Genomic DNA, 27,485 nt, shown 5'->3' with positions numbered 1-27,485 from the left:
TCCCGCAGGGTTCTGGTCTAAAGTAGTGTATAATTGTTCACATCTGTGGTTGAGTGGGTTGCATCCCAAATCTATCTGCTGTTTCTCCATCTTGTCTGGATTTTCATTAAAGAGTGTTAAAAGTGTTAAAATACCTTTCATTTAAATGTTAAATAATAAACGTAGTGCACTAGAGAGAATATGGTGATGCAACCCTAGAGTCGTTAACATCATAATGTTTGTCATTGTAATTAGGTTAATATTGTAGCAACAATGCTACTGCTATGTATGTCACTATCACTATCAGAGTGCAGACTTCAGGTATCATCTAACAATGGTATCATACTAATTCAATCGTAAATACTTATTTCCTCAACGTTTGTGAACCTTGTAAAAAGCAATCAATGATAGTCCATCTCCCACTCATGGTTATACAGACAGACGTACTTGTACTTGTACTAAAAAGCTGCCCAAGGCTGTTGCCACCCACAGCTCTGTGTGTGTGTGTGTGTGTGTGTGTGTGTGTGTGTGTGTGTGTGTGTGTGTGTGTGTGTGTGTGTGTGTGTGTGTGTGTGTGTCCTTGAGGGCGTTGCATGGGCTGGTGTCCTTGAGTACAACCAGCAGATAATGCTCATGCATATGACTGTTAAAGAAAGTACATGTACAGGGAGGACAGACAATATCTGGATTTGTCCTTGTGTAATTGTATTCTTTCTTCTTTTAAATGGCCTAAGGAATATTTATTTTAATATGGTTTGATGCTGTCTGTCTGTCTGTCTGTCTGTCTGTCTGTCTGTCTGTCTGTCTGTCTGTCTGTCTGTCTGTCTGTCTGTCTGTCTGTCTGTCTGTCTGTCTGTCTGTCTGTCTGTCTGTCTGTCTGTCTGTCTGTCTGTCTGTCTGTCTGTCTGTCTGTCTGTCTGTCTGTGTGTGTGTGTGTGTGTGTGTGTGTGTGTGTGTGTGTGTGTGTGTGTGTGTGTGTGTGTGTGTGTGTGTGTGTGTGTGTGTGTTTGCGTGTGTTTGCGCACTTGTGTATTACCATTCTCAGCATCTGTGAATGGAAGCATGGCACCCCAGTTTCCTTCAGCAGCTGCCACTGTTGAGGCATTACACAAGCAGGGAAGTGGGAGGCAGGCTGGCAGTGGTAATGTGGGGGAAGCTGCTATAGCTGCCTAACAATAAACTCACACCTCCTCAATCTATAATCAGGAACAGGCTCGAGGCATCTGCTCTAGAACAAGATTTCGCTTTAGTCGAGAGACACTTAGTCATTTGGTGTTTTGCGGATAATATACAATGTGTCTGCAAGTATCACAGTTTAGTGTTGAAATACAAGACTGTTTGTGCAAATATGCGTCATTATGGACGATTATGGTTTACTTTTTTCTGTTTTGTTATTATATGAATAAGATAGAAATAAGTTAGAAAAATATATGGATGATTTTTTGTAAAAGACCAAGAGAAGTAGTAACACTGTTGCATGGCAATAACGTTTTCTGGTTCTGAGTCTTAGGTCTGGTCAGTGTGATGCTGAACATATGATAACGGACGATACTCATTACAGTATGTGTAGCCCATCAATCATATATATTTTATATTTTGAAATTGCAGTGCAACCTTAAAAGCCGCAATTATTGTATCGCGATCCAAGTGCTCATTATGCATAATGACACTTTAGGGAAATAAACTAAATACCTGTAGGCGATTAGATTTCCAACTTTGCAATGACTCTGCGAATTAGATCATTCACAAATGTTCACATTTAAGATCGAATGGCACGCCTGGGAGAGTGTCAAGAGTCATTCGTATCATTTAGGAAAATTACGCACAGTTTCGATCCATTTTGCCCCAAATGATTTAAGGTTTTTCTTGTGTTAATTACGAAAGTAGGCTAGCTAGAACATGTCTTCAAGGTCATGGCTCATATAAAGTAGGTTGGACACAGTATGGGGGAAAACGTATGCTGCAAAGGTACAGACACTTGCGTGCTCATAAGAACTGCCCTGCACGGTGGGGAATCCTGCGAAAGTCGAGAAGTACGGCAATTGGTCCGCTATATACAGTATCTCTCTATATTCTGCCGGAAAATCTGATGTGAAGGTGAAGAGAAGCATCTGGCGCGTGGGAGGCATCGATTTATAACTTCTGATCACGTCCCGGTTCTTGGAAAAACGGGTGCCTGACTGCCTGTAAAACCTTAATGAACAGCTCCAACTCAATAGTCAAGTTCAACTTTTGCCATGGGAACGTAGCCAAGTCAAACGGAGGATAGCGCATCGTTCTCCGAATAAAATATCACTGACGGGGCGATTTCAAGCCAACGACTTGTGAGATATGTTGACAGACGTGGAAAAACAACTGTTGAGGGGAAGCCGAGTATGAGGATGTATTTTCCTAACGTGGACTACAGGCATTTTGGTATAGTTTGCTTGCATCATAGGCATATGTTGCAGTGCGCTAGAGGAGAGAGGAAGGTTAATTCGGGGTGCTGGTGCAATTGATGCTCAAGTGCCTCTATAGGAACCACCTGTAACTTTTACAACATGGATAGCTGTCGTTTTTATCGATGTGAAACAAACGTTTTAGAAGAGCATGATAACTTTTTAGGGGGCTAACAATAAGTTGGAATTTAGCCTAAAATATTAACTATTTCTGATATTAAACGTTTGCATCATTTATGAAAGTCAATCTAGAGAAAACAAATCTAGCTCATCCAAAGAGAGCTACTAAGTTTATTTTATATAAGATTTTTCCCTCCCTGGGTTGAAGAAATCTCGTTGGCTCATATGGGACTGAGGCACTCGCGTTGCCTGCTCCTAAGGAGAAAAATGGCGGAGCCGGACAATTCTGAGGTATGTCAGTTCGCTGGTAAATTATCCAAGGAGTGACATATGCTGGTCAAAATCTTTCGTTATATTGATATAATCGATAATAATCAATTACTGATTGTTCTGTTTATTAATGTTTTAGTGTCTTTGTCAGTTTTGAAGTAATTAATATAGTGTCGACTACTGGTGTCTGTAAAAAGCAATGCAGACACATGCAACGTTTAGTTGTTTTTGTAAATTGTTATGGCATATATCCCGTTGAAATATCATATTTGCAAAGAAATGCAATGCAGAAATGATCTGTAGTGGTTAGCGTGTGCGCTGTCCTTGGTGCTGATTTCACTATCCGCTCGGCACAATCTGTCGCATGGACTCCTGCTGCTCTGAAAACGGGTAGATGCGTAACATTATGTAATCTAGCCTACCAAGTGACCTCTAATGCATTCTAAGTGCTTCACTGTATTTGTAAATAACACATTTAGCCATGTAATGCTATAACAAATGGTTTTGAATTAAAGTGCACTGTATTGAAAGCGATTTGTTACTGCAAACAGATCCAGTCCTGTTGTTCTTCTCTGATAATGTTCAAGCGCCCTCTCTTCAAATACACCTCCACTCACTTTTGTCTGTCCCAAATTCTCAATCTCTCTCTTGCTCTCCCTTCCTCCCTCTCTCTATATATATCTCTCTCTCCCTCCCTCCCTCCCTTTTCATCTCTCACTCTCCCATCTCTTTTTCCTCCCCACATTGTCTATCTTTATTTCTGTCTCTTTATTTGCGCTATCCCTACCCTTCTCTCTATCTTCATATTCCCTATTTCTCTCTGCCTCACCCCCTCCTCTCTATCTTCATATTCCCAATTTCTCTCTGCCTCACCCCCTCCTCTCTATCTTCATATTCCCAATTTCTCTCTGCCTCACCCCCTCCTCTCTATCTTCATATTCCCTATTTCTCTCTGCCTCACCCCCTCCTCTCTATCTTCATATTCCCTATTTCTCTCTGCCTCACCCCCTCCTCTCTGTCTTCATATTCCCTATTTCTCTCTGCCTCACCCCCTCCTCTCTATCTTCATATTCCCTATTTCTCTCTGCCTCACCCCCTCCTCTCTATCTTCATATTCCCTATTTCTCTCTGCCTCACCCCCTCCTCTCTATCTTAATATTCCCTATTTCTCTCTGCCTCACCCCCTCCTCTCTATCTTCATATTCCCTATTTCTCTCTGCCTCACCCCCTCTCTATCTTCATATTCCCTATTTCTCTCTGCCTCACCCCCTCCTCTCTATCTTAATATTCCCTATTTCTCTCTGCCTCACCCCCTCCTCTCTATCTTCATATTCCCTATTTCTCTCTGCCTCACCCCCTCCTCTCTATCTTCATATTCCCTATTTCTCTCTGCCTCACCCCCTCCTCTCTATCTTCATATTCCCTATTTCTCTCTGCCTCACCCCCTCCTCTCTATCTTCATATTCCCTATTTCTCTCTGCCTCACCCCCTCCTCTCTATCTTAATATTCCCTATTTCTCTCTGCCTCACCCCCTCCTCTCTATCTTAATATTCCCTATTTCTCTCTGCCTCACCCCCTCCTCTCTATCTTCATATTCCCTATTTCTCTCTGCCTCACCCCCTCCTCTCTATCTTAATATTCCATATTTCTCTCTGCCTCACCCCCTCCTCTCTATCTTAATATTCCATATTTCTCTCTGCCTCACCCCCTCCTCTCTATCTTAATATTCCCTATTTCTCTCTGCCTCATCCCCTCCTCTCTCTTAGCGGCAGCGTACCATCACTACCCCCCAGTCGCAGTCCTTTCAGCCTGCCTCCTTGCCCAAACCTGTGCCTACTGTCCACCATGTGCCACACCCTCCACATACGCCCCATGTAGCGGCCCTGCCCACCTGCCCCGGGCGCGGCAAGATGGCAAAGCTGCTTAACCCAGAGGAAATGACATCGCAGGACTACTACTTTGACTCCTACGCCCACTTTGGCATCCATGAGGTAGGTAGGGGACTCATCCATGAAGTAGGTAGGTGGGTAGGAGACTCATCCATCAGATAGGTAGGTAGGAGACTCATAAATGAGGTAGGTAGGTAGGTAGGTAGGTAGGTAGGTAGGTAGGTAGGTAGGAGACTCATCCACGAGGTAGATGGGTAGGTAGGTAGGATACTCATCCATGAGGTAGGTAGGAGACCCATCCATGAGGTAGATATAGTGCCTTCAGAAAGTATTCACAACCCTTTACTTTTTCCAAATTTTGTTGTGTTACAAAGTGGGATTAAAATTTATTTAATTGTTGTTTTTTTGTCAACAATCCACATACTCTGTAATGTGAAACTGGAAGAACATTTTGAAAATTTGTTTAAAAAAAACAACAAGTTATGCAAAATGAATATATCTTGATGAGATAAGTATACAACCCCCTAAGTCAATACATGTTAGAATCACCTTTGTCAGTGATTACAGCTGTGAGTCATTCTGGGCAAGTCTCTAAGAGCTTTGCACACTTGGTTTGTATTGTACAATATTTGCACATTATTCTTAAAAAAATTCTTCAAGCTCTGTCAAATTGGTTGTTGATCATTGCTAGACAGGCGTTTTCAAGTTTTGCCATAGATTTTCAAGCCGATATAAGTCAAAACTGTAACTAAGCAACTCAGGAACTTTCAATGATGTCTTGGTAAGCAACTCTAGTGTATATTTGGCCTTGTGTTTTAGGTTATTGTCCTGCTGAAAGGTGCATTTGTCTCCCATTGTCTGTTGGAAAGCAGACTGAACCTGTTTTCCTCTAGGGTTTTGCCTGTGCTTAGCTCTATTCCGTTTTTTTATCATTAAAAAATGTAAAATTCTCTCTTCCTTGACAATGACAAGCATACCCATAACAGGATGCAGCCACCACCATGCTTAAAAATATGTAGAGTGGTACTTAGTGATGGATTTGCCCCAAACATAACACTTTGTATTCAGAACCTAAAGTGAATTTCTTTGCCACATTTTTTGCAGTTTTACTTTAGTGCCTTATTGCAAACATGATTCATGTTTTGGAATATTTTTTATTCTGCACAGGCTTCCTTCTTTTCACTCTGTCAATCAGGTTTATATTGTGGAGTAACTACAATGTTGTTTATCCATCCTCAGTTCTCTCCTATAACATCCATTAAACTATTTAACAGTTTTAAAGTCACTATTGGCCTCATGGTGAAATCCCTGAGCGTTTTCCTTCCTCTCCGGCAACTGAGTTAGGAATGACGCCTGTATCTTTGTAGCGTCTGGGTGTATTAATACACCATCCAAAGCATAATTCATTATAATTATAACCAACAGGTGCCCTTCTTTGGGAGGCATTGGAAAACCTCCCTGGTCTTTGTGGTTCAATCTGTTTGAAGTTCACTGCTCGACTGAGGGATCTTACAGATAATTGTATGTGTGGGGTTCAGAGATGAGGTAGTCGTTCAAAAATCCTGTTAATTAAACACTATTATTGCACACAGAGTGAGTCCATGCAATTAATATGTACATTAATATGTGACTTGTTAAGCAAATTTGTACTCCTGAACTTATTTAGGCTTTCCATAACAAAGGGTTTGAATACTTATTGCTCAAGACATTTCAACTTTTCATTTGTTATTCATTTGTACAAAATTCTAAAAATGTAATTCCACGTTGACATTATACGCTTTTGTGTGTGGGCCAGTGACCCAAAAAAGTCTGTAACACAACAGAATGTGGAAAACGTCAAGTGGTGGGAATATTTTCTGGAGGCACTGTAGGTAGGAGACTCATGGATGTTCTTACTATCCTGCCTGTTGGGATGTTTTGTAACCACTGCTTGCTCTCTGGGGGGTTTAGGCTTTACACGTTTTCGGATGCAGCTGCCAGCACATTTAATTGATGGATTGACAAGCAGACGTACAGACGGACTGACTGAACAACTAAGGAACTGACTAATGGACTGACTGGTTTGCTGACTGCCTGCCTGCTTGACTGACTAACGGACTGACTGGTTGACTGCCTGCCTGCTTAACTGACTGACTATCATGGGACTGACATCCTGGTACCTGGCATGGATAAGGAAAGAGGGCAAAGCATTGAAGTGTCAGACTCATACCCCAGATAGTGATCTATTGAAGTGTCAGGCTCATACCCCAGAGGTGATCTATTGAAGTGTCAGGCTCATACCCCAGAGGTGATCTATTGAAGTGTCAGGCTCATACCCCAGAGGTGATCTATTGAAGTGTCAGACTCATACCCCAGATAGTGATATATTGAAGTGTCAGACTCATACCCCAGATAGTGATCTATTGAAGTGTCAGACTCATACCCCAGATAGTTATCTATTGAAGTGTCAGACTCATACCCCAGATAGTGATCTTTTGAAGTGTCAGACTCATACCCCAGAGGTGATCTATTGAAGTGTCAGACTCATACCCCAGATAGTGATCTATTGAAGTGTCAGACTCATACCCCAGATAGTGATCTATTGAAGTGTCAGACTCATACCACAGATAGTGATCTATTGAAGTGTCAGACTCATACCCCAGATAGTGATCTATTGAAGTGTCAGACTCATACCCCAGATAGTGATCTATTGAAGTGTCAGACTCATACCCCAGATAGTGATCTATTGAAGTGTCAGACTCATACCCCAGAGGTGATCTATTGAAGTGTCAGACTCATACCCCAGATAGTGATATATTGAAGTGTCAGACTCATACCCCAGATAGTGATCTATTGAAGTGTCAGACTCATACCCCAGATAGTTATCTATTGAAGTGTCAGACTCATACCCCAGATAGTGATCTTTTGAAGTGTCAGACTCATACCCCAGAGGTGATCTATTGAAGTGTCAGACTCATACCCCAGATAGTGATCTATTGAAGTGTCAGACTCATACCACAGATAGTGATCTATTGAAGTGTCAGACTCATACCACAGATAGTGATCTATTGAAGTGTCAGACTCATACCACAGATAGTGATCTATTGAAGTGTCAGACTCATACCCCAGATAGTGATCTATTGAAGTGTCAGACTCATACCCCAGATAGTGATCTATTGAAGTGTCAGACTCATACCACAGATAGTGATCTATTGAAGTGCCAGACTCATACCCCAGATAGTGATCTATTGAAGTGTCAGACTCATACCCCAGATAGTGATCTATTGAAGTGTCAGACTCATACCACAGATAGTGATCTATTGAAGTGTCAGACTCATACCCCAGATAGTGATCTATTGAAGTGTCAGACTCATACCCCAGATAGTGATCTATTGAAGTGTCAGACTCATACCCCAGATAGTGATCTATTGAAGTGTCAGACTCATACCCCAGAGGTGATCTATTGAAGTGTCAGACTCATACCCCAGATAGTGATATATTGAAGTGTCAGACTCATACCCCAGATAGTGATCTATTGAAGTGTCAGACTCATACCCCAGATAGTGATCTATTGAAGTTTCAGACTCATACCCCAGATAGTGATCTATTGAAGTGTCAGACTCATACCCCAAATGCTCTAGGTAACCTAAAAGAGAATGGGAACAACCAAAAAATGTGTTTCTATCGAGGTCTTTATTTAGCATGTGGGTCAGGTTACAGTCTGAATGCCAAGCAGACCCAAGAACAGAACTGCCCCCGATAAAATGTGTGAGTGTGTGTGCGTGTGCAGATAGACACAGTTTAAAGAGCCTGTGCCAGCGATGCAGCCTAAATACTGCCTCTGTCACAATGATCGTTTTCTATGAATAGAAATCCAGAAGCTGTCATTTCTACATGTTTAAAAGGACATGTACTACGTCCCAAATGGCACCATATTCACTATGTAGGGCACTTCTTTCAACCAGGGCCCATAGGGATCTGGTGGAAAGTAGTGCGCTATACAATATGGGGGCATTTGGGACACACACAGGTACCTCCCACTTCTGAATTGTTCAGTGTAGCATATTCATTACGTCCTGTATGAGGACATTTATATACACATTTTCCACACTCTGTTGAATCTCTCTTAGCCTGATATTAACCCAGTGAGTCCCACCTTATTGCCAGGGCGGTTTGGACATCTAAGCCCTTTATTAACATAGTGTGTTTGAGTTACAGACTTCTGGGTTGTACCATTGGATTTGTTTATTTCTTCTGCACCCATAGACACCATTAGTCTGTGTGATTAATGGGGGCTGCACTAGAGCGGCGTTTTTGAGACAAGGGCGGATCCCGAAGGGTGTCTGGGTCCGGGTCTTTTATACAAAAACATCTGTAGAGTCCGAATGGTTTGAGCTACAAGCTATTAAAAGCTATCTATGAAAAACGACTTTGCTCTATGAAGCAGACAAGCCACACAAGAGTGATCAGAAGGTAAGGGGTTCTTCTACATAGAAGATCATAGGAAATCCCAGGACATACTGTCTGTAATACTATGATAAGCTCACATAGTTGATGTCACAAACTCCAAACTCCAAACAGTTGTTAGATATACATTTTTTCACAGACCTTAGTTTTTAAATTGACATTTGTCAATAAAACCCATGAATGCAACTGTTTAAGTCAAATTGTGTTTTGTGTTCTACTCGTAGCCCTGGTTGTCCTGAAAATAAAATGGTAAAATACTTCATTGTGAGGCTAAATATGAGGGCTGGACATGCAGATAACTGAAAGTCAGATGAATGAAAAGCCGATCTTCGCTGGGATCTCGGGACTGATAGGGTTAAGTCTTTTTGAGGTTGACATCCTCTGTGTATCATGGTATCATGTTTTTCCTGACCCCATGACCTGACCAGGTAAAACTCCTGGACCTAGTCATTGTCACAGAGCTACAAAGTCTTGAATATTCTGGAAATCCTAACTTCCACATAAGTCAAATATTCACTTAGTCTCCCATTGACACCAATGCATGACTAAAGGCTGGATATTCCGCAATACTTCTGTGATAAGGATTGAATCCAGCCCTAAGTGAAAATTCGACTTAAATAAAAGTTAGGATTCAGCTCTCTGTGAGATTCCCATCTTGTTCCCTGTTGGACAGGAGATGCTGAAGGATGAAGTACGGACCCTGACCTATAGGAATGCCATGTACCACAACAAGCACATGTTCAAGGACAAGATCGTTCTGGACGTGGGCAGTGGGACAGGCATCCTGTCCATGTTCGCTGCCAACGCGGGCGCCAGGCACGTGTACGGGGTGAGAGTCCTTGTCCTGCTTTAAACACCAAACAACTTTTTCACACTGTTCATTTGCCAAACGTTGTCGAACGTTGCAGATAGACATTCCATGAATAGAGCTGGTGTGATTCCTTAATTGTCCACGTGGAGAGGCAGGTTCGTTCTACATAGCCTATTTCTATCTAAACGATCCAAAACGTTGCGTGCTTCTGAACGTGCCCCTGACTATGCATTTAACAGATGGCTGTTGGACACTATAGGGCCGAGCTGAACCATACCCTGCTGGGTTTTCTATTTTCCTTTCACATTGTCCTTTTCCAGCACGGCTCAAGCAGCCATGGTGGATGCGTAACCAGGCCAGCCCAGATTGGCGTGGCCTGGCTCGGGTTGGCTCTGTAGTGTGAACCAGGCTGAGGAACAAAAGGACTTGATGGTTGATATTCGACTGTCGTACAGTCGTCTGATCTGTCTGTTGAGTTGAAGTGGATATAAATGATACAAGTCCTGTGGGTGTAGCACTGACACTTGTTCACACACACACGCACACGCACGCACGCACGCACGCACACACACACACACGTACACACACACAAACCAGCACCCTGCTCCCGGTTCATGGTGTAAATTGTCCTCCATTAGCATCTTGGCTAACCTTTCTGAGATCCTGCCATGTAACTACACCAGCGTCGCCTCTGTAATGCTAACAAGCTAACACACATCAGAGGCACATCTCCAGGCTCCCGTCCAGATGATCGCTAATGCAGAAGATCACAGAGTCAATGTCTGCATCCCAAATGGTCTTATGAATCATATATAAGAATCGTATATATATAGGGAAAAGGTACAGCACATGGATAACATTTTTGATAAAGTGGAGATTGGATCTAGGATGAGTGGAAAAGCTGCAATGATTGCAGTGGGTGCCCTTGTGTGTGTGTGTGTGTGTGTGTGTGTGTGTGTGTGTGTGTGTGTGTGTGTGTGTGTGTGTGTGTGTGTGTGTGTGTGTGTGTGTGTGTGTGTGTGTGTGTGTGTGTGTGTGTACCTGTAGACTAATGTCAGACCTAACATTCATCAACGAGTATGTAGGTGATGTGCACATCCAACATTTCTCCACTGAATAAAGCCCAGGAGCAGTCCAGACCTTTTCTTTATTTACTGACATTCATCAAACCTGTGTTTGTTCCTTCTTGTTATGTTCCCCAGATTGAGTGTTCAAGTATATCAGAGTATTCTGAGAAGATCATCAAGTCCAACCACCTACACAATGGTAGGAGCTACACTACAAACCAATCATCTATATAGGTTCACACAGGGTAGGCGACATGGCTATGTCCTGTCAAAGTTACATGCTACAAGTTAACTAGTCAAGGGACAAGGATTTGGGGAGGATGAACTGAACTGTGTCTAAAGGCAACTTCTGATTCTAGAACTGTGTCTAAAGGCAACTTCTGATTCTAGAACTGTGTCTAAAGGCAACTTCTGATTCTAGAACTGTGTCTAAAGGCAACTTCTGATTCTAGAACTGTGTCTAAAGGCAACTTCTGATTCTAGAACTGTGTCTAAAGGCAACTTCTGAATCTAGAACTGTGTCTAAAGGCAACTTCTGATTCTAGAACTGTGTCTAAAGGCAACTTCTGATTCTAGAACTGTGTCTAAAGGCAACTTGCAACCATAATATGCATAGTACACATCATAGGCTACTCATGTTCTGTGGATCCTTATTACTATATGGGTGCAGTGGGCGAGACAGCTGGCTTACTGAGAGATAACATGATATATTAACATTGATAAAGTATCAATGAGAGAGAGAGAGAGAGAGAGAGAGAGAGAGAGGGGAGGGAGAGGAAGTTAGAGAGGCAGGGGAGAGAGCGAGAGATAGAGGGAGAGGGAGAGAGAGAGAGATATTCAGACAGACATCTTCACCCTGGACTCCGGCTGGCAGCTCTCCTCCCAAACACAACATCCCTAAACTGAGACATCAATCAGAATGAGCTGTATGTCACTGATCACCACTCTGAAATGTCACATTGATGGAACTCCACAGATGGACATCTAATTGAATGACCCAGAACAAAAAGTGGAACATTGACACTTGATCAATGTTATTCTAACATTTAGAATATATTTTTGTTGTAGTGGAGTGTTTGGTGTAGTGTAGTGGAGTGTTTAGTATAGTGGAGTGTTTAGTGTAGTGGAGTCTTTAGTGTAGTGGGGTGTTGTGTACTGGAGTGTTTAGTGTAGTGGAGTGTTTAGTGTAGTGGAGTGTTTAGTATAGTGGAGTGTTTAGTGTAGTGGAGTGTTTAATGTAGTGGAGTGTTTAGTATAGTGGAGTGTTTAGTATAGTGGAGTGTTTAGTGTAGTGGAGTGTTTAGTGTAGTGGAGTGTTTAGTGTAGTGGAGTGTTTAGTGTAGTGGGGTGTTGTGTTGTGTACTGGAGTCTTGAGTGTAGTGGAGTGTTTAGTGTAGTGGAGTGTTTAGTATAGTGGAGTGTTTAGTGTAGTGGAGTGTTTAATGTAGTGGAGTGTTTAGTATAGTGGAGTGTTTAGTATAGTGGAGTGTTTAGTGTAGTGGAGTGTTTAGTGTAGTGGAGTGTTTAGTATAGTGGAGTGTTTAGTGTAGTGGAGTGTTTAGTGTAGTGGAGTGTTTAGTATAGTGGAGTGTTTAGTATAGTGGAGTGTTTAGTGTAGTGGAGTGTTTAGTGTAGTGGAGTGTTTAGTGTAGTGGAGTGTTTAGTGTAGTGGGGTGTTGTGTACTGGAGTCTTGAGTGTAGTGGAGTCTTTAGTGTAGTAGAGTGTTTAGTATAGTATAGTCTTTAGTGTAGTGGAGTGTTTAGTATACTGGAGTGTTTATTATAGTAGAGTGTTTGGTGTAGTGGAGTGTTTAGTGTAGTGGAGTGTTTAGTATAGTGGAGTGTTTAGTGTAGTGGAGTCTTTAGTGTAGTGGGGTGTTGTGTACTGGAGTGTTTAGTGTAGTGGAGTGTTTAGTGTAGTGGAGTGTTTAGTATAGTGGAGTGTTTAGTGTAGTGGAGTGTTTAATGTAGTGGAGTGTTTAGTATAGTGGAGTGTTTAGTATAGTGGAGTGTTTAGTGTAGTGGAGTGTTTAGTGTAGTGGAGTGTTTAGTATAGTGGAGTGTTTAGTGTAGTGGAGTGTTTAGTGTAGTGGAGTGTTTAGTATAGTGGAGTGTTTAGTATAGTGGAGTGTTTAGTGTAGTGGAGTGTTTAGTGTAGTGGAGTGTTTAGTGTAGTGGAGTGTTTAGTGTAGTGGGGTGTTGTGTACTGGAGTCTTGAGTGTAGTGGAGTGTTTAGTGTAGTGGAGTGTTTAGTATAGTGGAGTGTTTAGTGTAGTGGAGTGTTTAATGTAGTGGAGTGTTTAGTATAGTGGAGTGTTTAGTATAGTGGAGTGTTTAGTGTAGTGGAGTGTTTAGTGTAGTGGAGTGTTTAGTATAGTGGAGTGTTTAGTGTAGTGGAGTGTTTAATGTAGTGGAGTGTTTAGTATAGTGGAGTGTTTAGTATAGTGGAGTGTTTAGTGTAGTGGAGTGTTTAGTGTAGTGGAGTGTTTAGTGTAGTGGGGTGTTGTGTACTGGAGTCTTGAGTGTAGTGGAGTCTTTAGTGTAGTGGAGTGTTTAGTATAGTATAGTCTTTAGTGTAGTGGAGTGTTTAGTATACTGGAGTGTTTATTATAGTAGAGTGTTTGGTGTAGTGGAGTGTTTAGTGTAGTGTAGTGTTTAGTGTAGTGTTTAGTATAGTGTTTGGTGTAGTGGAGTGTTTAGTGTAATGAAGTGTTTAGTGTAGTGTAGTGAAGTGTTTAGTGTAGTGGAGTGTTTAGTGTAGTGGAATGTTTAGTGTAGTAGAGTGTTTAGTGTAGTGGAGTGGAGTGTTTAGTGTAGTGTTTGGTGTAGTGAAGTGTTTAGTGTAGTAGAGCGTTTAGTGTAGTGGAGTGTTTAGTAGAGTGTTTAGTGTAGTGGAATGTTTAGTGTAGTAGAGTGTTTAGTATAGTGGAATGTTTAGTGTAGTGGAGTGTTTAGTGTAGTGAAGTGTTTAGTGTAGTGGAGTGTTTAGTGAGTGGAATGTTTAGTGTAGTAGAGTGTTTAGTGTAGTGGAGTGTTTAGTGTAGTGGAATGTTTAGTGTAGTAGAGTGTTTAGTGTAGTGGAGTGTTTAGTGTAGTGAAGTGTTTAGTGTAGTGAAGTGTTTAGTGTAGTGAAGTGTTTAGTATAGAGGAGTGTTTAGAAGAGAACTGGCCACCCCTCAGAACCTGGTTCCTCTCTAGGTTTCCTCCTAGGTTCCTGCCTTTCTAGGGAGTTTTTCCTAGCCACCGTACTTCTTCATCTGCAATGCTTGCTGTTTGGGGTTTTAGGCTGGGTTCCTGTATAGCACTTTGTGACATTGGCTGATGTAGAAAGGGTTTCATAAATAACTGTGATTAATTGATTGTGTAGTGGTGTTTAGTATAGTAGAGTGTTTAGTATAGAGGAATGTTTAGTGTAGTGGAGTGTTTAGTATAGAGGAATGTTTAGTATAGTGGAGTGTTTAGTATAGAGGAGTGTTTAGTGTAGTGGAGTGTTTAGTGTAGTGGAGTGTTTAGTATAGTGGAGTGTTTAGTGTAGTGGAGTGTTTAGTATAGAGGAGTGTTTAGTATAGAGGAATGTTTAGTGTAGTGGAGTGTTTAGTGTAGTGGAGTGTTTAGTGTAGTGGAGTGTTTAGTGTAGTGGAGTGTTTAGTGTAGAGGAATGTTTAGTGTAGTGGAGTGTTTAGTGTAGTGGAGTGTTTAGTGTAGTGGAATGTTTAGTGTCGTGGAGTGTTTAGTGTAGTGGAGTATTTATTATAGTGGAGTGTTTAGTGTAGTAGAGTGTTTAGTGTAGTAGAGTGTTTAGTGTAGTGGAGTGTTTAGTGTAGTGGAGTGTTTAGTGTAGTGGAGTGTTTAGTGTAGTAGAGTGTTTAGTGTAGTGGAGTGTTTAGTGTAGTGGAGTGTTTAGTGTAGTGGAGTGTTTAGTGTAGTAGAGTGTTTAGTGTAGTGGAGTGTTTAGTGTAGTGGAGTGTTTAGTGTAGTGGAGTGTTTAGTGTAGTAGAGTGTTTAGTGGAGTGGAGTGTTTAGTGTAGTGTAGTGTTTAGTGTAGTGGAGTGTTTAGTGTAGTGGAATGTTTAGTGTAGTAGAGTGTTTAGTGTAGTGGAGTGTTTAGTATAGTAGAGTGTTTAGTGTAGTAGAGTGTTTAGTGTAGTGGAATGTTTAGTGTAGTAGAGTGTTTAGTGTAGTGGAGTGTTTAGTGTAGTAGAGTGTTTAGTGTAGTGTAGTGTTTAGTGTAGTGGAGTGTTTAGTGTAGTGGAGTGTTTAGTGTAGTGGAGTGTTTAGTGTAGTGGAGTATTTATTATAGTGGAGTGTTTAGTGTAGTAGAGTGTTTAGTGTAGGGGAGTGTTTAGTGTAGTAGAGTGTTTAGTGTAGTGGAGTGTTTAGTATAGTGGAGTGTTTAGTGTAGGGGAGTGTTTAGTGTAGTGGAGTGTTTAGTGTAGTGGAGTGTTTAGTGAATTGGAGTGTTTAGTGTAGTGGAGTGTTTAGTATAGTGGAGTGTTTAGTGTAGGGGAGTGTTTAGTGTAGTAGAGTGTTTAGTGTAGTGGAGTGTTTAGTGTAGTGGAGTGTTTAGTGTAGTGGAGTGTTTAGTGTAGTGGAGTATTTATTATAGTGGAGTGTTTAGTGTAGTAGAGTGTTTAGTGTAGGGGAGTGTTTAGTGTAGTAGAGTGTTTAGTGTAGTGGAGTGTTTAGTATAGTGGAGTGTTTAGTGTAGGGGAGTGTTTAGTGTAGTAGAGTGTTTAGTGTAGAGGAGTGTTTAGTGTAGTGGAGTGTTTAGTGTAGTAGAGTGTTTAGTGTAGTGGAGTGTTTAGTGTAGTAGAGTGTTTAGTGTAGTGTAGTGTTTAGTGTGGTGGAGTGTGTGTTGTGAGTGACATTCTGTGTCCTGTCCTTCAGTCATCACCATCTTCAATGGGAAGGTGGAGGAGGTGGAGCTGCCAGTGGAGAAAGTAGACATCATCATCTCAGAGTGGATGGGCTACTGTCTCTTCTACGAGTCTATGCTCAATACGGTCATCTTCGCCAGGGACAAATGGCTAGTAAGCCTGTGTGTTTGTTTTTGTGTATGGGTGTGTGTGTGTGTGTGAGAGAGAGAGAGAGAGAGAGAGAGAGAGAGAGAGAGAGAGAGAGAGAGAGCAAGAGAGCAAGCTAGAGAGATAATACAGGTGTAGGATCTTAATTTGGTCAGTCTTTTGTTGCTGAAAATTTTCTTGCACCGCAGTAAATGCAGATGAGCTTTGAAGATTTCCATAAATTCTGTGAAAACCCACACTAACACACGGTTATATTAACAATATTTCACTTTTCATGTAGCCTACTTTTGTCCAGCTAATATTCTAACCACCAATCAAGCAACATTATGGACTAAACGTTCAAATCCTGTTGCTGCAGGATAATTTTTCTGTGACAATATAGATCAAATGAAGATCCTACACCTGTACATGCATGCATGTATGTGTGCAATGATGTGTGTGCATGTGTGTGTGCATGTACGTTTGTGCGTGTGTGTGTGTGTGTATGTGTGTGTGTGTGTGGGTGTGTGGTGTGTGTGTGTGTGTGCGTGCGTGCGTGCGTGTGTGTGTGTGTGTGTGTGCGTGTGTGCATCCACATATCAACAAAGGTCCTGCTTATAGCGCCCAGCGAGAGGACGATCTGGTTTCTAACCAGTGTTGCTGCTTCAGGGTTTTAGACCGGGTATGAGCTAATGTTACAGGATGCCAGGTGTGCAGACAATGCATGTGACTGTAGGATGTCTCTATTCTCTATGAGGTGTATCTCAACTAAATTTATGTTGGTGTCTCCTCTCACATTCAGAAGCCTGGAGGGCTGATGTTTCCTGACAGGGCTGCCCTGTATGTGGTGGCCATCGAGGACAGGCAGTACAAGGACTTCAAGATACACTGTGAGAACATCCTTCCGTCTCCGTTTCTTAGCTACTGTGTGTATACTGTATGTATGCTGGAGGTATCCTATCCGCTCCCTCTTCCGGTAGGCTCTCTCCTCCAGCCTCTGGGTTGGACTAGACTACAGAGAGCTGTGTAGAGGAGAGATGGAGGTAAGAGAGGGAGAGCCTGTCTGCTCTGTTCTTAACCCTAATTGAAGTAGACCTATAATACAAGGCTGCCAGACATAGTAGAAGAGTATTTAAGGCCCCTGTCTCTCACTAGAGCAACACCAGATAGACACACTAAGGGAGGGTGGAAGGACTGAGCCCACGTTTTTGGCAACTATAAAGCTTTGCTATCTTTCCATTGTTTCTGAGGGTTGTTATCGATCGTAGGCAGCAAATAGAGAATAACCGTTTCAATTTCAATCTAAAACTTGAGACACTCTTCCAATCCAACACAGTGCCAATAGAGTCTGTGTGATGACCACCACTGAGAGAGAGTCTGTGTGATGACCACCACTGAGAGAGAGTCTGTGTGATGACCACCACTGAGAGAGAGTCTGTGTGATGACCACCACTGAGAGAGAGTCTATGTGATGACCACCACTGAGAGAGAGTCTGTGTGATGACCACCATTGAGAGAGAGAAAGTCTGTGTGATGACCACCACTGAGAGAGAGAGAGAGAGTCTGTGTGATGACCACCACTGAGAGAGAGCGAGAGAGAGTCTGTGTGATGACCAACACTTAGAGAGAGAGAGTCTGTGTGATGACCAACACTTAGAGGGAGTCTGTGTGATGACCACCACTTAGAAAGAGAGTCTGTGTGATGACCACCACTTAGAGAGAGAGGGTCTGTGTGATGACCACCACTGAGAGAGAGAGAGTCTGTGTGATGACCACCACTGAGAGAGAGTCTGTGTGATGACCACCACTTAGAGAGAGAGAGAGTCTGTGTGATGACCACCACTGAGAGAGAGAGAGAGTCTGTGTGATGACCACCACTTAGAGAGAGAGAGAGGGTCTGTGTGATGACCACCACTGAGAGAGAGAGAGAGTCTGTGATGACCACCACTGAGAGAGAGAGAGAAAGAGAGAGAGGGTCTGTGTGATGACCACCACTGAGAGAGAGAGAGAGTCTGTGTGATAACCCCCACTGAGAGCGAGAGAGAGTCTGTGTGATGAACACCATTGAGAGAGAGAGGGGGTCTGTGTGATGACCATCACTGAGAGAGAGTCTATGTGATGACCACCACTGAGAGAGAGTCTATGTGATGACCACCACTGAGAGAGAGTCTATGTGATGACCACCACTGAGAGAGAGTCTGTGTGGTGACCACCATTGAGAGAGAGAAAGTCTGTGTGATGACCACCACTGAGAGAGAGTCTGTGTGATGACCAACACTGAGAGAGTCTGTGTGATGACCACCACTGAGAGAGAGCGAGAGAGAGTCTGTGTGATGACCAACACTTAGAGAGAGAGAGAGTCTGTGTGATGACCAACACTTAGAGGGAGTCTGTGTGATGACCACCACTTAGAAAGAGAGTCTGTGTGATGACCACCACTTAGAGAGAGAGAGAGGGTCTGTGTGATGACCACCACTGAGAGAGAGAGAGTCTGTGTGATGACCACCACTGAGAGAGAGAGAGAGAGAGAGAGGGGGATCTGTGTGATGACCACCACTGAGAGAGAGAGAGAGTCTGTGTGATGACCACCACTGAGAGAGAGAGAGAGTCTGTGTGATGACCACCACTTAGAGAGAGAGAGAGGGTCTGTGTGATGACCACCACTGAGAGAGAGAGAGAGTCTGTGATGACCACCACTGAGAGAGAGAGAGAGAGAGAGAGAAAGAGAGAGAGGGTCTGTGTGATGACCACCACTGAGAGAGAGAGTCTGTGTGATAACCCCCACTGAGAGCGAGAGAGAGTCTGTGTGATGAACACCATTGAGAGAGAGAGAGAGAGAGAGAGAGAGAGAGAGAGCAAGAGAGAGAGTCTCCACCACTTAGAGAGAGAGTCTGTGTGATGACCACCACATAGAGAGAGAGTCTGTGTGATGACCACCACATAGAGAGAGAGTCTGTGTGAAGACCACCACTGAGAGAGAGAGAGAGAGAGAGAGAGAGAGTATGTATGATCACCACCACTTAGAGAGAGAGAGGGTCTGTGTGATGACCACCACTGAGAGAGAGAGAGAGAGAGAGTCTGTGATGACCACCACTGAGAGAGAGAGAGAGAGAGAGAGAGAGAGAGAGAGAGAGAGAGAGAGAGAGAGAGGGTCTGTGTGATGACCACCACTGAGAGAGAGAGTCTGTGTGATAACCCCTAATGAGAGCGAGAGAGAGTCTGTGTGATGGCCACCACTGAGAGAGAGAGGGGGTCTGTGTGATGACCACCACTTAGAGAGAGAGAGAGAGACAGAGAGTCTGTGTGATGACCACCACGGAGAGAGAGAGAGAGTCTGGGTGATGACCACCATGGAGAGAGAGAGAGAGAGAGAGAGACATAGAGTCTGTGTGATGACCACCACGGAGAGAGAGAGAGAGAGAGTCTGGGTGATGACCACCATGGAGAGAGAGAGAGTCTGTGTGATGACCACCACTTAGAGAGAGAGCGAGTCTGGGTGATGACCACCACTTAAAGAGAGAGAGAGAGAGTCTGTGATGACCACCACTTAGAGATCGAGTCTGTGTGATGACCACCACTTAGAGAGAGAGAGAGTTTGTGTGATGACCACCACGGAGAGAGAGAGAGAGAGAGTCTGGGTGATGACCACCATGGAGAGAGAGAGAGTCTGTGTGATGACCACCACTTAGAGAGAGAGCGAGTCTGGGTGTTGACCACCACTTAAAGAGAGAGAGAGAGAGTCTGTGATGACCACCACTTAGAGAACGAGTCTGTGTGATGACCACCACTTAGAGAGAGAGAGAGTTTGTGTGATGACCACCACTTAGAGAGAGACAGAGAGTCTGTGGGATGACCACCACTGAGAGAGAGAGAGTCTGTGTGATGACCACCACTGAGAGAGAGAGAGAGAGAGAGAGAGAGAGAGAGTCTGTGTGATGACCACCACTCAGAGTGAGAGATATTCTGTGTGATGACCACCACTTAGAGAGAGAGAGTCTGTGTGATGACCACCACTTAGAGAGAGAGTCTGTGTGACGAACACCACTTAGAGAGAGAGAGTCTGTGGGATGACCACCACTTAGAGAGAGAGAGAGTCTGTGTGATGACCACCACTTAGAGAGAGAGAGAGTCTGTGTGATGACCACCACTTAGAGAGAGAGAGAGAGTCTGTGTGATGACCATCACTTAGAGAGAGAGAGAGAGAGAGTCTGTGTGATGACCACCACTTAGAGAGAGAGAGAGAGTCTGTGTGATGACCACCACTTAGAGAGAGCGAGAGAGAGAGAGAGTCTGTGTGATGACCACCACTTAGAGAGAGAGAGAGTCTGTGTGATGACCACCAATTAGAGAGAGAGAGAGTCTGTGTGATTACCACCAATTAGAGAGAGAGAGAGAGTCTGTGTGATGACCACCACTTAGAGAGAGATAGACAGTCTGTGTGCTGACCACCACTTAGATAGAGAGAGAGAGTCTGTGTGATGACCACCACTTCAGACACAGAGTGTACCAGATTTGCTCATATCTCTGTGTGTGTGTGTGTGTGTGTGTGTGTGTGTGTGTGTGTGTGTGTGTGTGTGTGTGTGTGTGTGTGTGTGTGTGTGTGTGTGTGTGTATTCAGGGTGGGAGAACGTGTACGGTTTTGACATGACCTGCATCCGTAACGTGGCCATGAGAGAGCCCCTGGTGGACGTGGTGGACCCCAAACAGGTGGTGACCAACTCCTGCCTAGTCAAGGTCAGTGTGTGTGTGTGTGTGTGTGTGTGTGTGTGTGTGTGTGTGTGTGTGTGTGTGTGTGTGTGTGTGTGTGTGTGTGTGTGTGTGTGTGTGTTGTGTGTGTGTGTGTGTGTTTGATAATGGCTGACCCTGGCTGTGACCCTACTCTCAGCGGGAGTTGGGATTTGCAACAACAACAAATAATCTAAATCTCACTTGCGTATAATACACACTTGTTATTATTTATTGCCTGAATCCAGACAGACTTAAAAAATGACTTTCCAAAATTGAAATGTCACAGAGAGTTATGATGAGCCCTAAATGGGTTCCGTGTCCCTGTCTGTGATTTGCATGTCAATGAATGTGTCTAGACTGTGTGTTTCTAGACTGTACAGACTTCACAGTGGGACCCATGCCAGCCACCGTATCTGAGCCATAAATAGGCCTGGCACTCCCAGGTCTGTGTGACACATTGGGATTTAACCCTGCTGTCCTGTCCTGTCCAATGACGGCCTGTCTGTCCTGTCTAATGACGGCCTGTCTGTCCTGTCTAATGACGGCCTGTCTGTCCTGTCCAATGACGGCCTGTCTGTCCTGTCCAATGACGGCCTGTCTGTCCTGCCCAATGACGGCCTGTCTGTCCTGCCCAATGACGGCCTGTCTGTCCTGCCCAATGACGGCCTGTCTGTCCTGCCCAATGACGGCCTGTCTGTCCTGCCCAATGACGGCCTGTCTGTCCTGCCCAATGACGGCCTGTCTGTCCTGCCCAATGACGGCCTGTCTGTCCTGCCCAATGACGGCCTGTCTGTCCTGCCCAATGACGGCCTGTCTGTCCTGTCCAATGACGGTCTGTCTGTCCTGTCCAATGACGACCTGTCTGTCCTGGCTAATGACGGCCTGTCTGTCCTGTCCAATGACGGCCTGTCTGTCCTGCCCAATGACGGCCTGTCTGTCCTGCCTAATGACGGCCTGTCTGTCCTGCCCAATGACGGCCTGTCTGTCCTGCCCAATGACGGCCTGTCTGTCCTGGCTAATGACGGCCTGTCTGTCCTGCCCAATGACGGCCTGTCTGTCCTGGCTAATGACGGCCTGTCTGTCCTGTCCAATGACGGCCTGTCTGTCCTGTCCAATGACGGCCTGTCTGTCCTGTCCAATGACGGCCTGTCTGTCCTGTCTAATGACGGCCTGTCTGTCCTGTCCAATGACGGCCTGTCTGTCCTGTCCAATGACGGCCTGTCTGTCCTGTCCAATGACGGCCTGTCTGTCCTGCCCAATGACGGCCTGTCTGTCCTGCCCAATGACGGCCTGTCTGTCCTGTCCAATGACGGCCTGTCTGTCCTGCCCAATGACGGCCTGTCTGTCCTGCCCAATGACGGCCTGTCTGTCCTGCCCAATGACGGCCTGTCTGTCCTGGCTAATGACGGCCTGTCTGTCCTGTCCACTGTCACATCAATCATCCAAAAGAGAGAATATATCCTCCATTTCAGTGTGAGAGGTATGAGATGCTGTGGGAATTATCTTCAGGAGGAAAGTATTTGATGCTGAGAGGTGCCATGCTTTCTAGGGCGTATGAATGAAAGGATGGATGGATGAATTGAACAGAGGAAGGAATTAATTAATAAAACAGATGATTGACTCACTGACTGACTGGATTGAATAAATGAATGAATAAATGAGTGAATGAATGAATAAACAAATATGTTGGGTGGAATTGAATGAAATAAAGAGTAGAACACAAACATGGAAGGAGAGCTTAGTCAGGTAGAGGGTGTGGATTCCACATCCAGTTACACGCCTGAAGTGCTTTAGTGTGGCAGAATACATTATAGCTCCTGACACAGCAGAGAAACCTGTTCACTGACTGGGAAGAAAACACCGCAGATCAGAAAGCATGTCATGAAGCTTCCCAACAATCTAATATCATCCCATAGATAATGAGGTTGAAGAGGCAGAATGGAGCCAAAGCCGTGTGTTTGAGAGATGTGCATTCGTGTATGTCTGACAGTGCTTTTATGTATGAGGGAGTGATGTGTGTGTGTGTGTGTGTGTGTGTGTGTGTGTGTGTGTGTGTGTGTGTGTGTGTGTGTGTGTGTGTGTGTGTGTGTGTGTGTGTGTGTGTGTGTGTGTGTGTGTGTGTGTGTGTGAGAGAGGTGAGAGAGAAAGATATCTTTCTTCCGATGTTCGTCACCCTGTACCATATTTCCCTTGTAACCTATGACCCAGGAAGTGGACATATACACGGTGAAGCCTGAGGACCTGTCTTTCACCACGGCCTTCTGCCTGCAGATCCAGAGGAACGACTATGTCCACGCCATGGTCACCTACTTCAACATCGAGTTCACCAAGTGTCATAAGAAGACTGGCTTCTCTACCGGTTAGACCTCACCACACACAAATGGGTTGTGTTCATTTGGCACCAAGAGTCAGAAAACCGACTGAAACAGGGAAGGACTACCTGAACTAGTCCAATAAGAAAGACCTACTTTTTTCCGTTGCGAAAACATTTTGCTACGGTGTGCACTAATGAACACAACCCGCGATGTGACCAGATTCATGTACACTAAACGCTAGGTCCTTTGAAATGAGGTGTATGACAATATAAGTTACATGTCTTCCACACAAGCCACTTGTGTTGTTATAAGGTCTGGAACATGAAGCCGCTAGAGATCTTTTACAGGGAGAGAACCACTGTGTTCAGTTTCTGGGTCCTGTCCAGGTTATGCAACAATGGAAAGTTGTCATTTCAAACAGACATCAATCATTTTGTGTAAATCAGTCAGTTGTAGCACTTGCACAAATATTCTTGTCTCTGGCAATGATCCTTTGGTTTTGTTTGGAAGATTGTGGAAGCACAGCATATTTTTTGCATTTTAATTCTTCAAGGTTTTGACAAGGGGAGGGCGATATTGTGAGGTGTAGGTTTGAGGCTGATGATCAAAAGGTACTGCTAGACATAAAAGCATGTAGTAATAACATCCTATGCTTTTTCCTATAATGACAAGTTGACTGGTTCTCAGCTCTTGACCCCCCTCTATTGGTGTTAAGTGGAACTGCACAGGTTAAAAATACAGATCAATGGTAGTTTTTCTGTCTCCCTCTCCTGATTATTTCATTCTCCACCATCTCTGTGAAGATCTCAATTGCATACTCATCGCGTCCTCTCTCCTTCTCAAAACCCTTTGGAGGATAGGTCAGAGGGGAGGGACCACTGGCTTTCTTATCCAATGGGTGATAAGAAGGAGACAAGGAGAGAGGACGCAAGGTGTATGCAATTGAGATCTCCCCTATGTCTCTCAATACCGTATTCATTTTCTCCTAATCCTCTCTCCATCTCCGCCTCCTCTCTCTTGTTCCCCTCCTCCTATTCCTCCCCCTCTCTTCCATCTCCTCCTCTCTTGTTCCCCTCCTCCTATTCCTCCCCCTCTCTTCCATCTCCCCCTCCTCTCGTTCCCCTCCTCCTATTCCTCCCCCTCTCTTCCATCTCCCCCTCCTCTCGTTCCCCTCCTCCTATTCCTCCCCCTCTCTTCCATCTCCCCCTCCTCTCGTTCCCCTCCTCCTATTCCTCCCCCTCTCTTCCATCTCCCCCTCCTCTCGTTCCCCTCCTCCTATTCCTCCCCCTCTCTTCCATCTCCCCCTCCTCTCGTTCCCCTCCTCCTATTCCTCCCCCTCTCTTCCATCTCCCCCTCCTCTCGTTCCCCTCCTCCTATTCCTCCCCCTCTCTTCCATCTCCCCCTCCTCTCGTTCCCCTCCTCCTATTCCTCCCCCTCTCTTCCATCTCCCCCTCCTCTCGTTCCCCTCCTCCTATTCCTCCCCCTCTCTTCCATCTCCCCCTCCTCTCGTTCCCCTCCTCCTATTCCTCCCCCTCTCTTCCATCTCCCACTCCTCTCGTTCCCCTCCTCCTATTCCTCCCCCTCTCTTCCATCTCCCCCTCCTCTCGTTCCCCTCCTCCTATTCCTCCCCCTCTCTTCCATCTCCCCCTCCTCTCGTTCCCCTCCTCCTATTCCTCCCCCTCTCTTCCATCTCCCCCTCCTCTCGTTCCCCTCCTCCTATTCCTCCCCCTCTCTTCCATCTCCCCCTCCTCTCGTTCCCCTCCTCCTATTCCTCCCCCTCTCTTCCATCTCCCCCTCCTCCCTCCCCTCTTGTTCCCCACCTCCTATTCCTCCTCCTCTCTCCCATGGCCAGCTCCTGACGCCGCCAGTACCCACTGGAAGCAGACAGTGTTTTACCTGGAGGACTACCTGACTGTGAGGAAGGGAGAGGAGATACTGGGCAGCATCGCAGTCAAGCCCAACGAAAAGAATGTGGTGAGAATAGAGCTATGCTGTACTAGAACTGCAGCTCACTCCACGCCAGCATAGAATAAAATGCTGTTTTAAAAAAATATATTCTAGATGGGGTTTTTCTATAGTCCAGCCAACGACTGCTGACTAAAGATGTCAAGTCTTTAACATGATCTATGAATATGTCTTTCTAAGAGTGAAGCCCTATATGAGTATTAGCTCAGACGCCGCAAAACCGCCATCCTATTGCTGTACCATCCACTGACTTTAACTGTTAAAACTCCTCTGATGCATCCTCCCTTCTTCCCTTATTTGAAGTATTCACAGATCGGAGAGGGTTGGATTGGTGAAAGTAGTACGGTCGGAAACTTGCCATCACTTATCCAACCTTATATACAGTTGAAGTTGGAAGTTTACGTACACTTAGGTTGGAGTTATTAAATCTAGTTTTTCAACTACTCCACAAATTTCTTGTTAACAAACTATAGTTTTGGCAAGTCTGTTAGGACATCTACTTTGTGGATGACACAAGTAATTTTTCCAACAATTGTTTACAGACAGATTATTTCACTCATAATTCCCTGTATCACAATTCCAGTGCATCAGAAGTTTACATTCACTAAGTTGACTCTGCATTTAAGCAGCTTGGAACATTCCAGAAAATGATGTCACGGCTTTAGAAGCTTCTGATAGGCTAATTGACATCATTGTCAATTGGAGGTGTACATGTGGATGTATTTCAAGGCCTACTTTTAAACTCAGTGCCTCTTTGCTTGACATCATGGGAAAATCTAAAGAATTCAGCCAAGACCTCAGAAAAAAAATTGGAGACCTCCACAAGTCTGGTTCATCCTTGGGAGCAATTTCCAAATGCCTGACGGTACCACGTTCATCTGTACAAACAATAGTACGCAAGTATAAACACCATGGGACCACGCAGCCGTCATACCGCTCAGGAAGGAGACACGTTCTGTCTCCTAGAGATGAACGTACTTTGGAGGCCTACAAACCTGACTCAGTTACACCAGCTCTGTCAGGAGGAATGGGCCAAAATTCACCCAACTTATTGTGGGAAGCTTGTGGAAGGCTAACCAAAATGTTTGACCCAAGTTAAACAATTTAAAGGCAATGCTACCAAATACTAATTGAGTGTATGTAAACTTCTGACCCACTAGGAATGTGATGAAAGAAATTAAAGCTGAAATAAATCATTCTCTCTACTATAATTCTGACATTTCACATTCTTAAAATAAAGTGTAGATCTTAACTGACCTAAGACAGGGAATTTTTACTCGGATTAAATGTCAGGAATTCTGAAAAACTGAGTTTCAATGTATTTAAGGTGTATGTAAACTTCCAACTTCAACTGTAGGTCAGTGACTACTTTAAATGGAGGGAGGAAAGAAGGATGTATTATCAAAGCATTCAAAAGGGCTAAATATCCCTACTGTTGTGTCCATCTCAAATACCCTTTTCCCACTACTAAGCCTAGCCGTACTGTGCTGGCCTGGTTACACATCCATAGTTGCTGAAATTGTAGGAGGACAATGTGAAAATAAAATACCAGAGGCATCACCTATGGTTGTGGTCGACACAATATTGTCAAATGGTTATAGTTGGACTGAAGAGTCTTCTCTTGTATTCCAGCGGGACCTGGAGTTCACCTTTGAGTTGGACTTTAAAGGACAGCTGTGCGATGCGGCCATTTCCCACGACTACAAGATGCGCTAGTTGACCAGCAAAGGGTGATATCACCCACCTCAGCCCCCTATTGGACACATCTTGAGAGGGAGGGCACAGGCTCTCCAACAGGCCCTCTTACTGGTCCGAGGGGGACACGATACACATCTGATTGGATGACAGCGTTCCAGCGCCTAAGTGATGTCATAAAAACAAGCCATTTCGAAGCAATAGCGCCATCACCTGCCACATTTTTAAAGCTGCCCTAAGAATGTAATATCCCTGATGAACTTGATTAGTTATTTTATTCAGGTTGAGTTTCAGTGTTATTAGTACTAGATCTGAAGGAGTTAAAGGTATTTTAGATGCCAGTCCAGAGGCACTTTAAGGACAGACTCTGAGCATGTTTTTTAATCAGGGAAAACAGACAGACTACACCTCTGTTTCACCGATGTCTTTCAAAGTTCAACGAATGCAGAACTTAAGAGTTTAACAGGAAAGTCATTCAGTGTTTGTTCAAGTTAGGTATATTTTGTTGGTATTCAGTACTGGTAAGTTATTTGCATGTTTAGCTTTTTGTTCTTGGTTGATTTCAGGCATCACGATTTGATCATTTGAGATATTCACAATTGCTAATGGAACATGTTTAATGATAGAAACCTGGGAGAAATGTCTTTTGTCTTCCATCTCCAGTTGGAAAAGTTATTTTGCCATTTTGATTTTGGGGTGTGGTGTAGGAGTGATGAACAAATAAAGAAAAATTACTTAGAATTGTTGGGAAAGAATCA

The 27,485-nt window shown here is 44.1% G+C and overlaps 1 protein-coding gene across 2 annotated transcripts; it reads left to right on the top strand.

Annotated features, from left to right (window-relative positions):
• Nucleotides 1-2,007: 2,007 nt before the first annotated feature.
• Nucleotides 2,008-27,468, top strand: LOC115180254 (protein arginine N-methyltransferase 8-B). Of its 2 annotated transcripts, none has more exons than XM_029742196.1 (10): nt 2,008-2,828; nt 4,575-4,799; nt 9,820-9,972; nt 11,157-11,220; nt 15,909-16,051; nt 16,827-16,914; nt 20,643-20,758; nt 22,961-23,111; nt 24,920-25,041; nt 26,665-27,468. In XM_029742196.1, exons 1-10 carry the CDS (start codon nt 2,763-2,765, stop codon nt 26,746-26,748), a joined length of 1,212 nt encoding a protein of 403 aa, XP_029598056.1. In that variant the 5' UTR covers nt 2,008-2,762; the 3' UTR covers nt 26,749-27,468. The 2 variants fall into 2 exon arrangements, with proteins under 2 accessions (XP_029598056.1, XP_029598055.1); XM_029742195.1 differs by having other exon boundaries at nt 2,009-2,828; nt 9,817-9,972.
• Nucleotides 27,469-27,485: the final 17 nt, after the last annotated feature.

Source organism: Salmo trutta, chromosome 40 (genome assembly GCF_901001165.1).
Source record: "Salmo trutta chromosome 40, fSalTru1.1, whole genome shotgun sequence".
NCBI classification, from domain to species: Eukaryota; Metazoa; Chordata; class Actinopteri; order Salmoniformes; family Salmonidae; genus Salmo; species Salmo trutta.
Note: the sequence above shows the minus strand (reverse complement) of the source record. Positions and strands in the feature narration are given on the sequence as shown.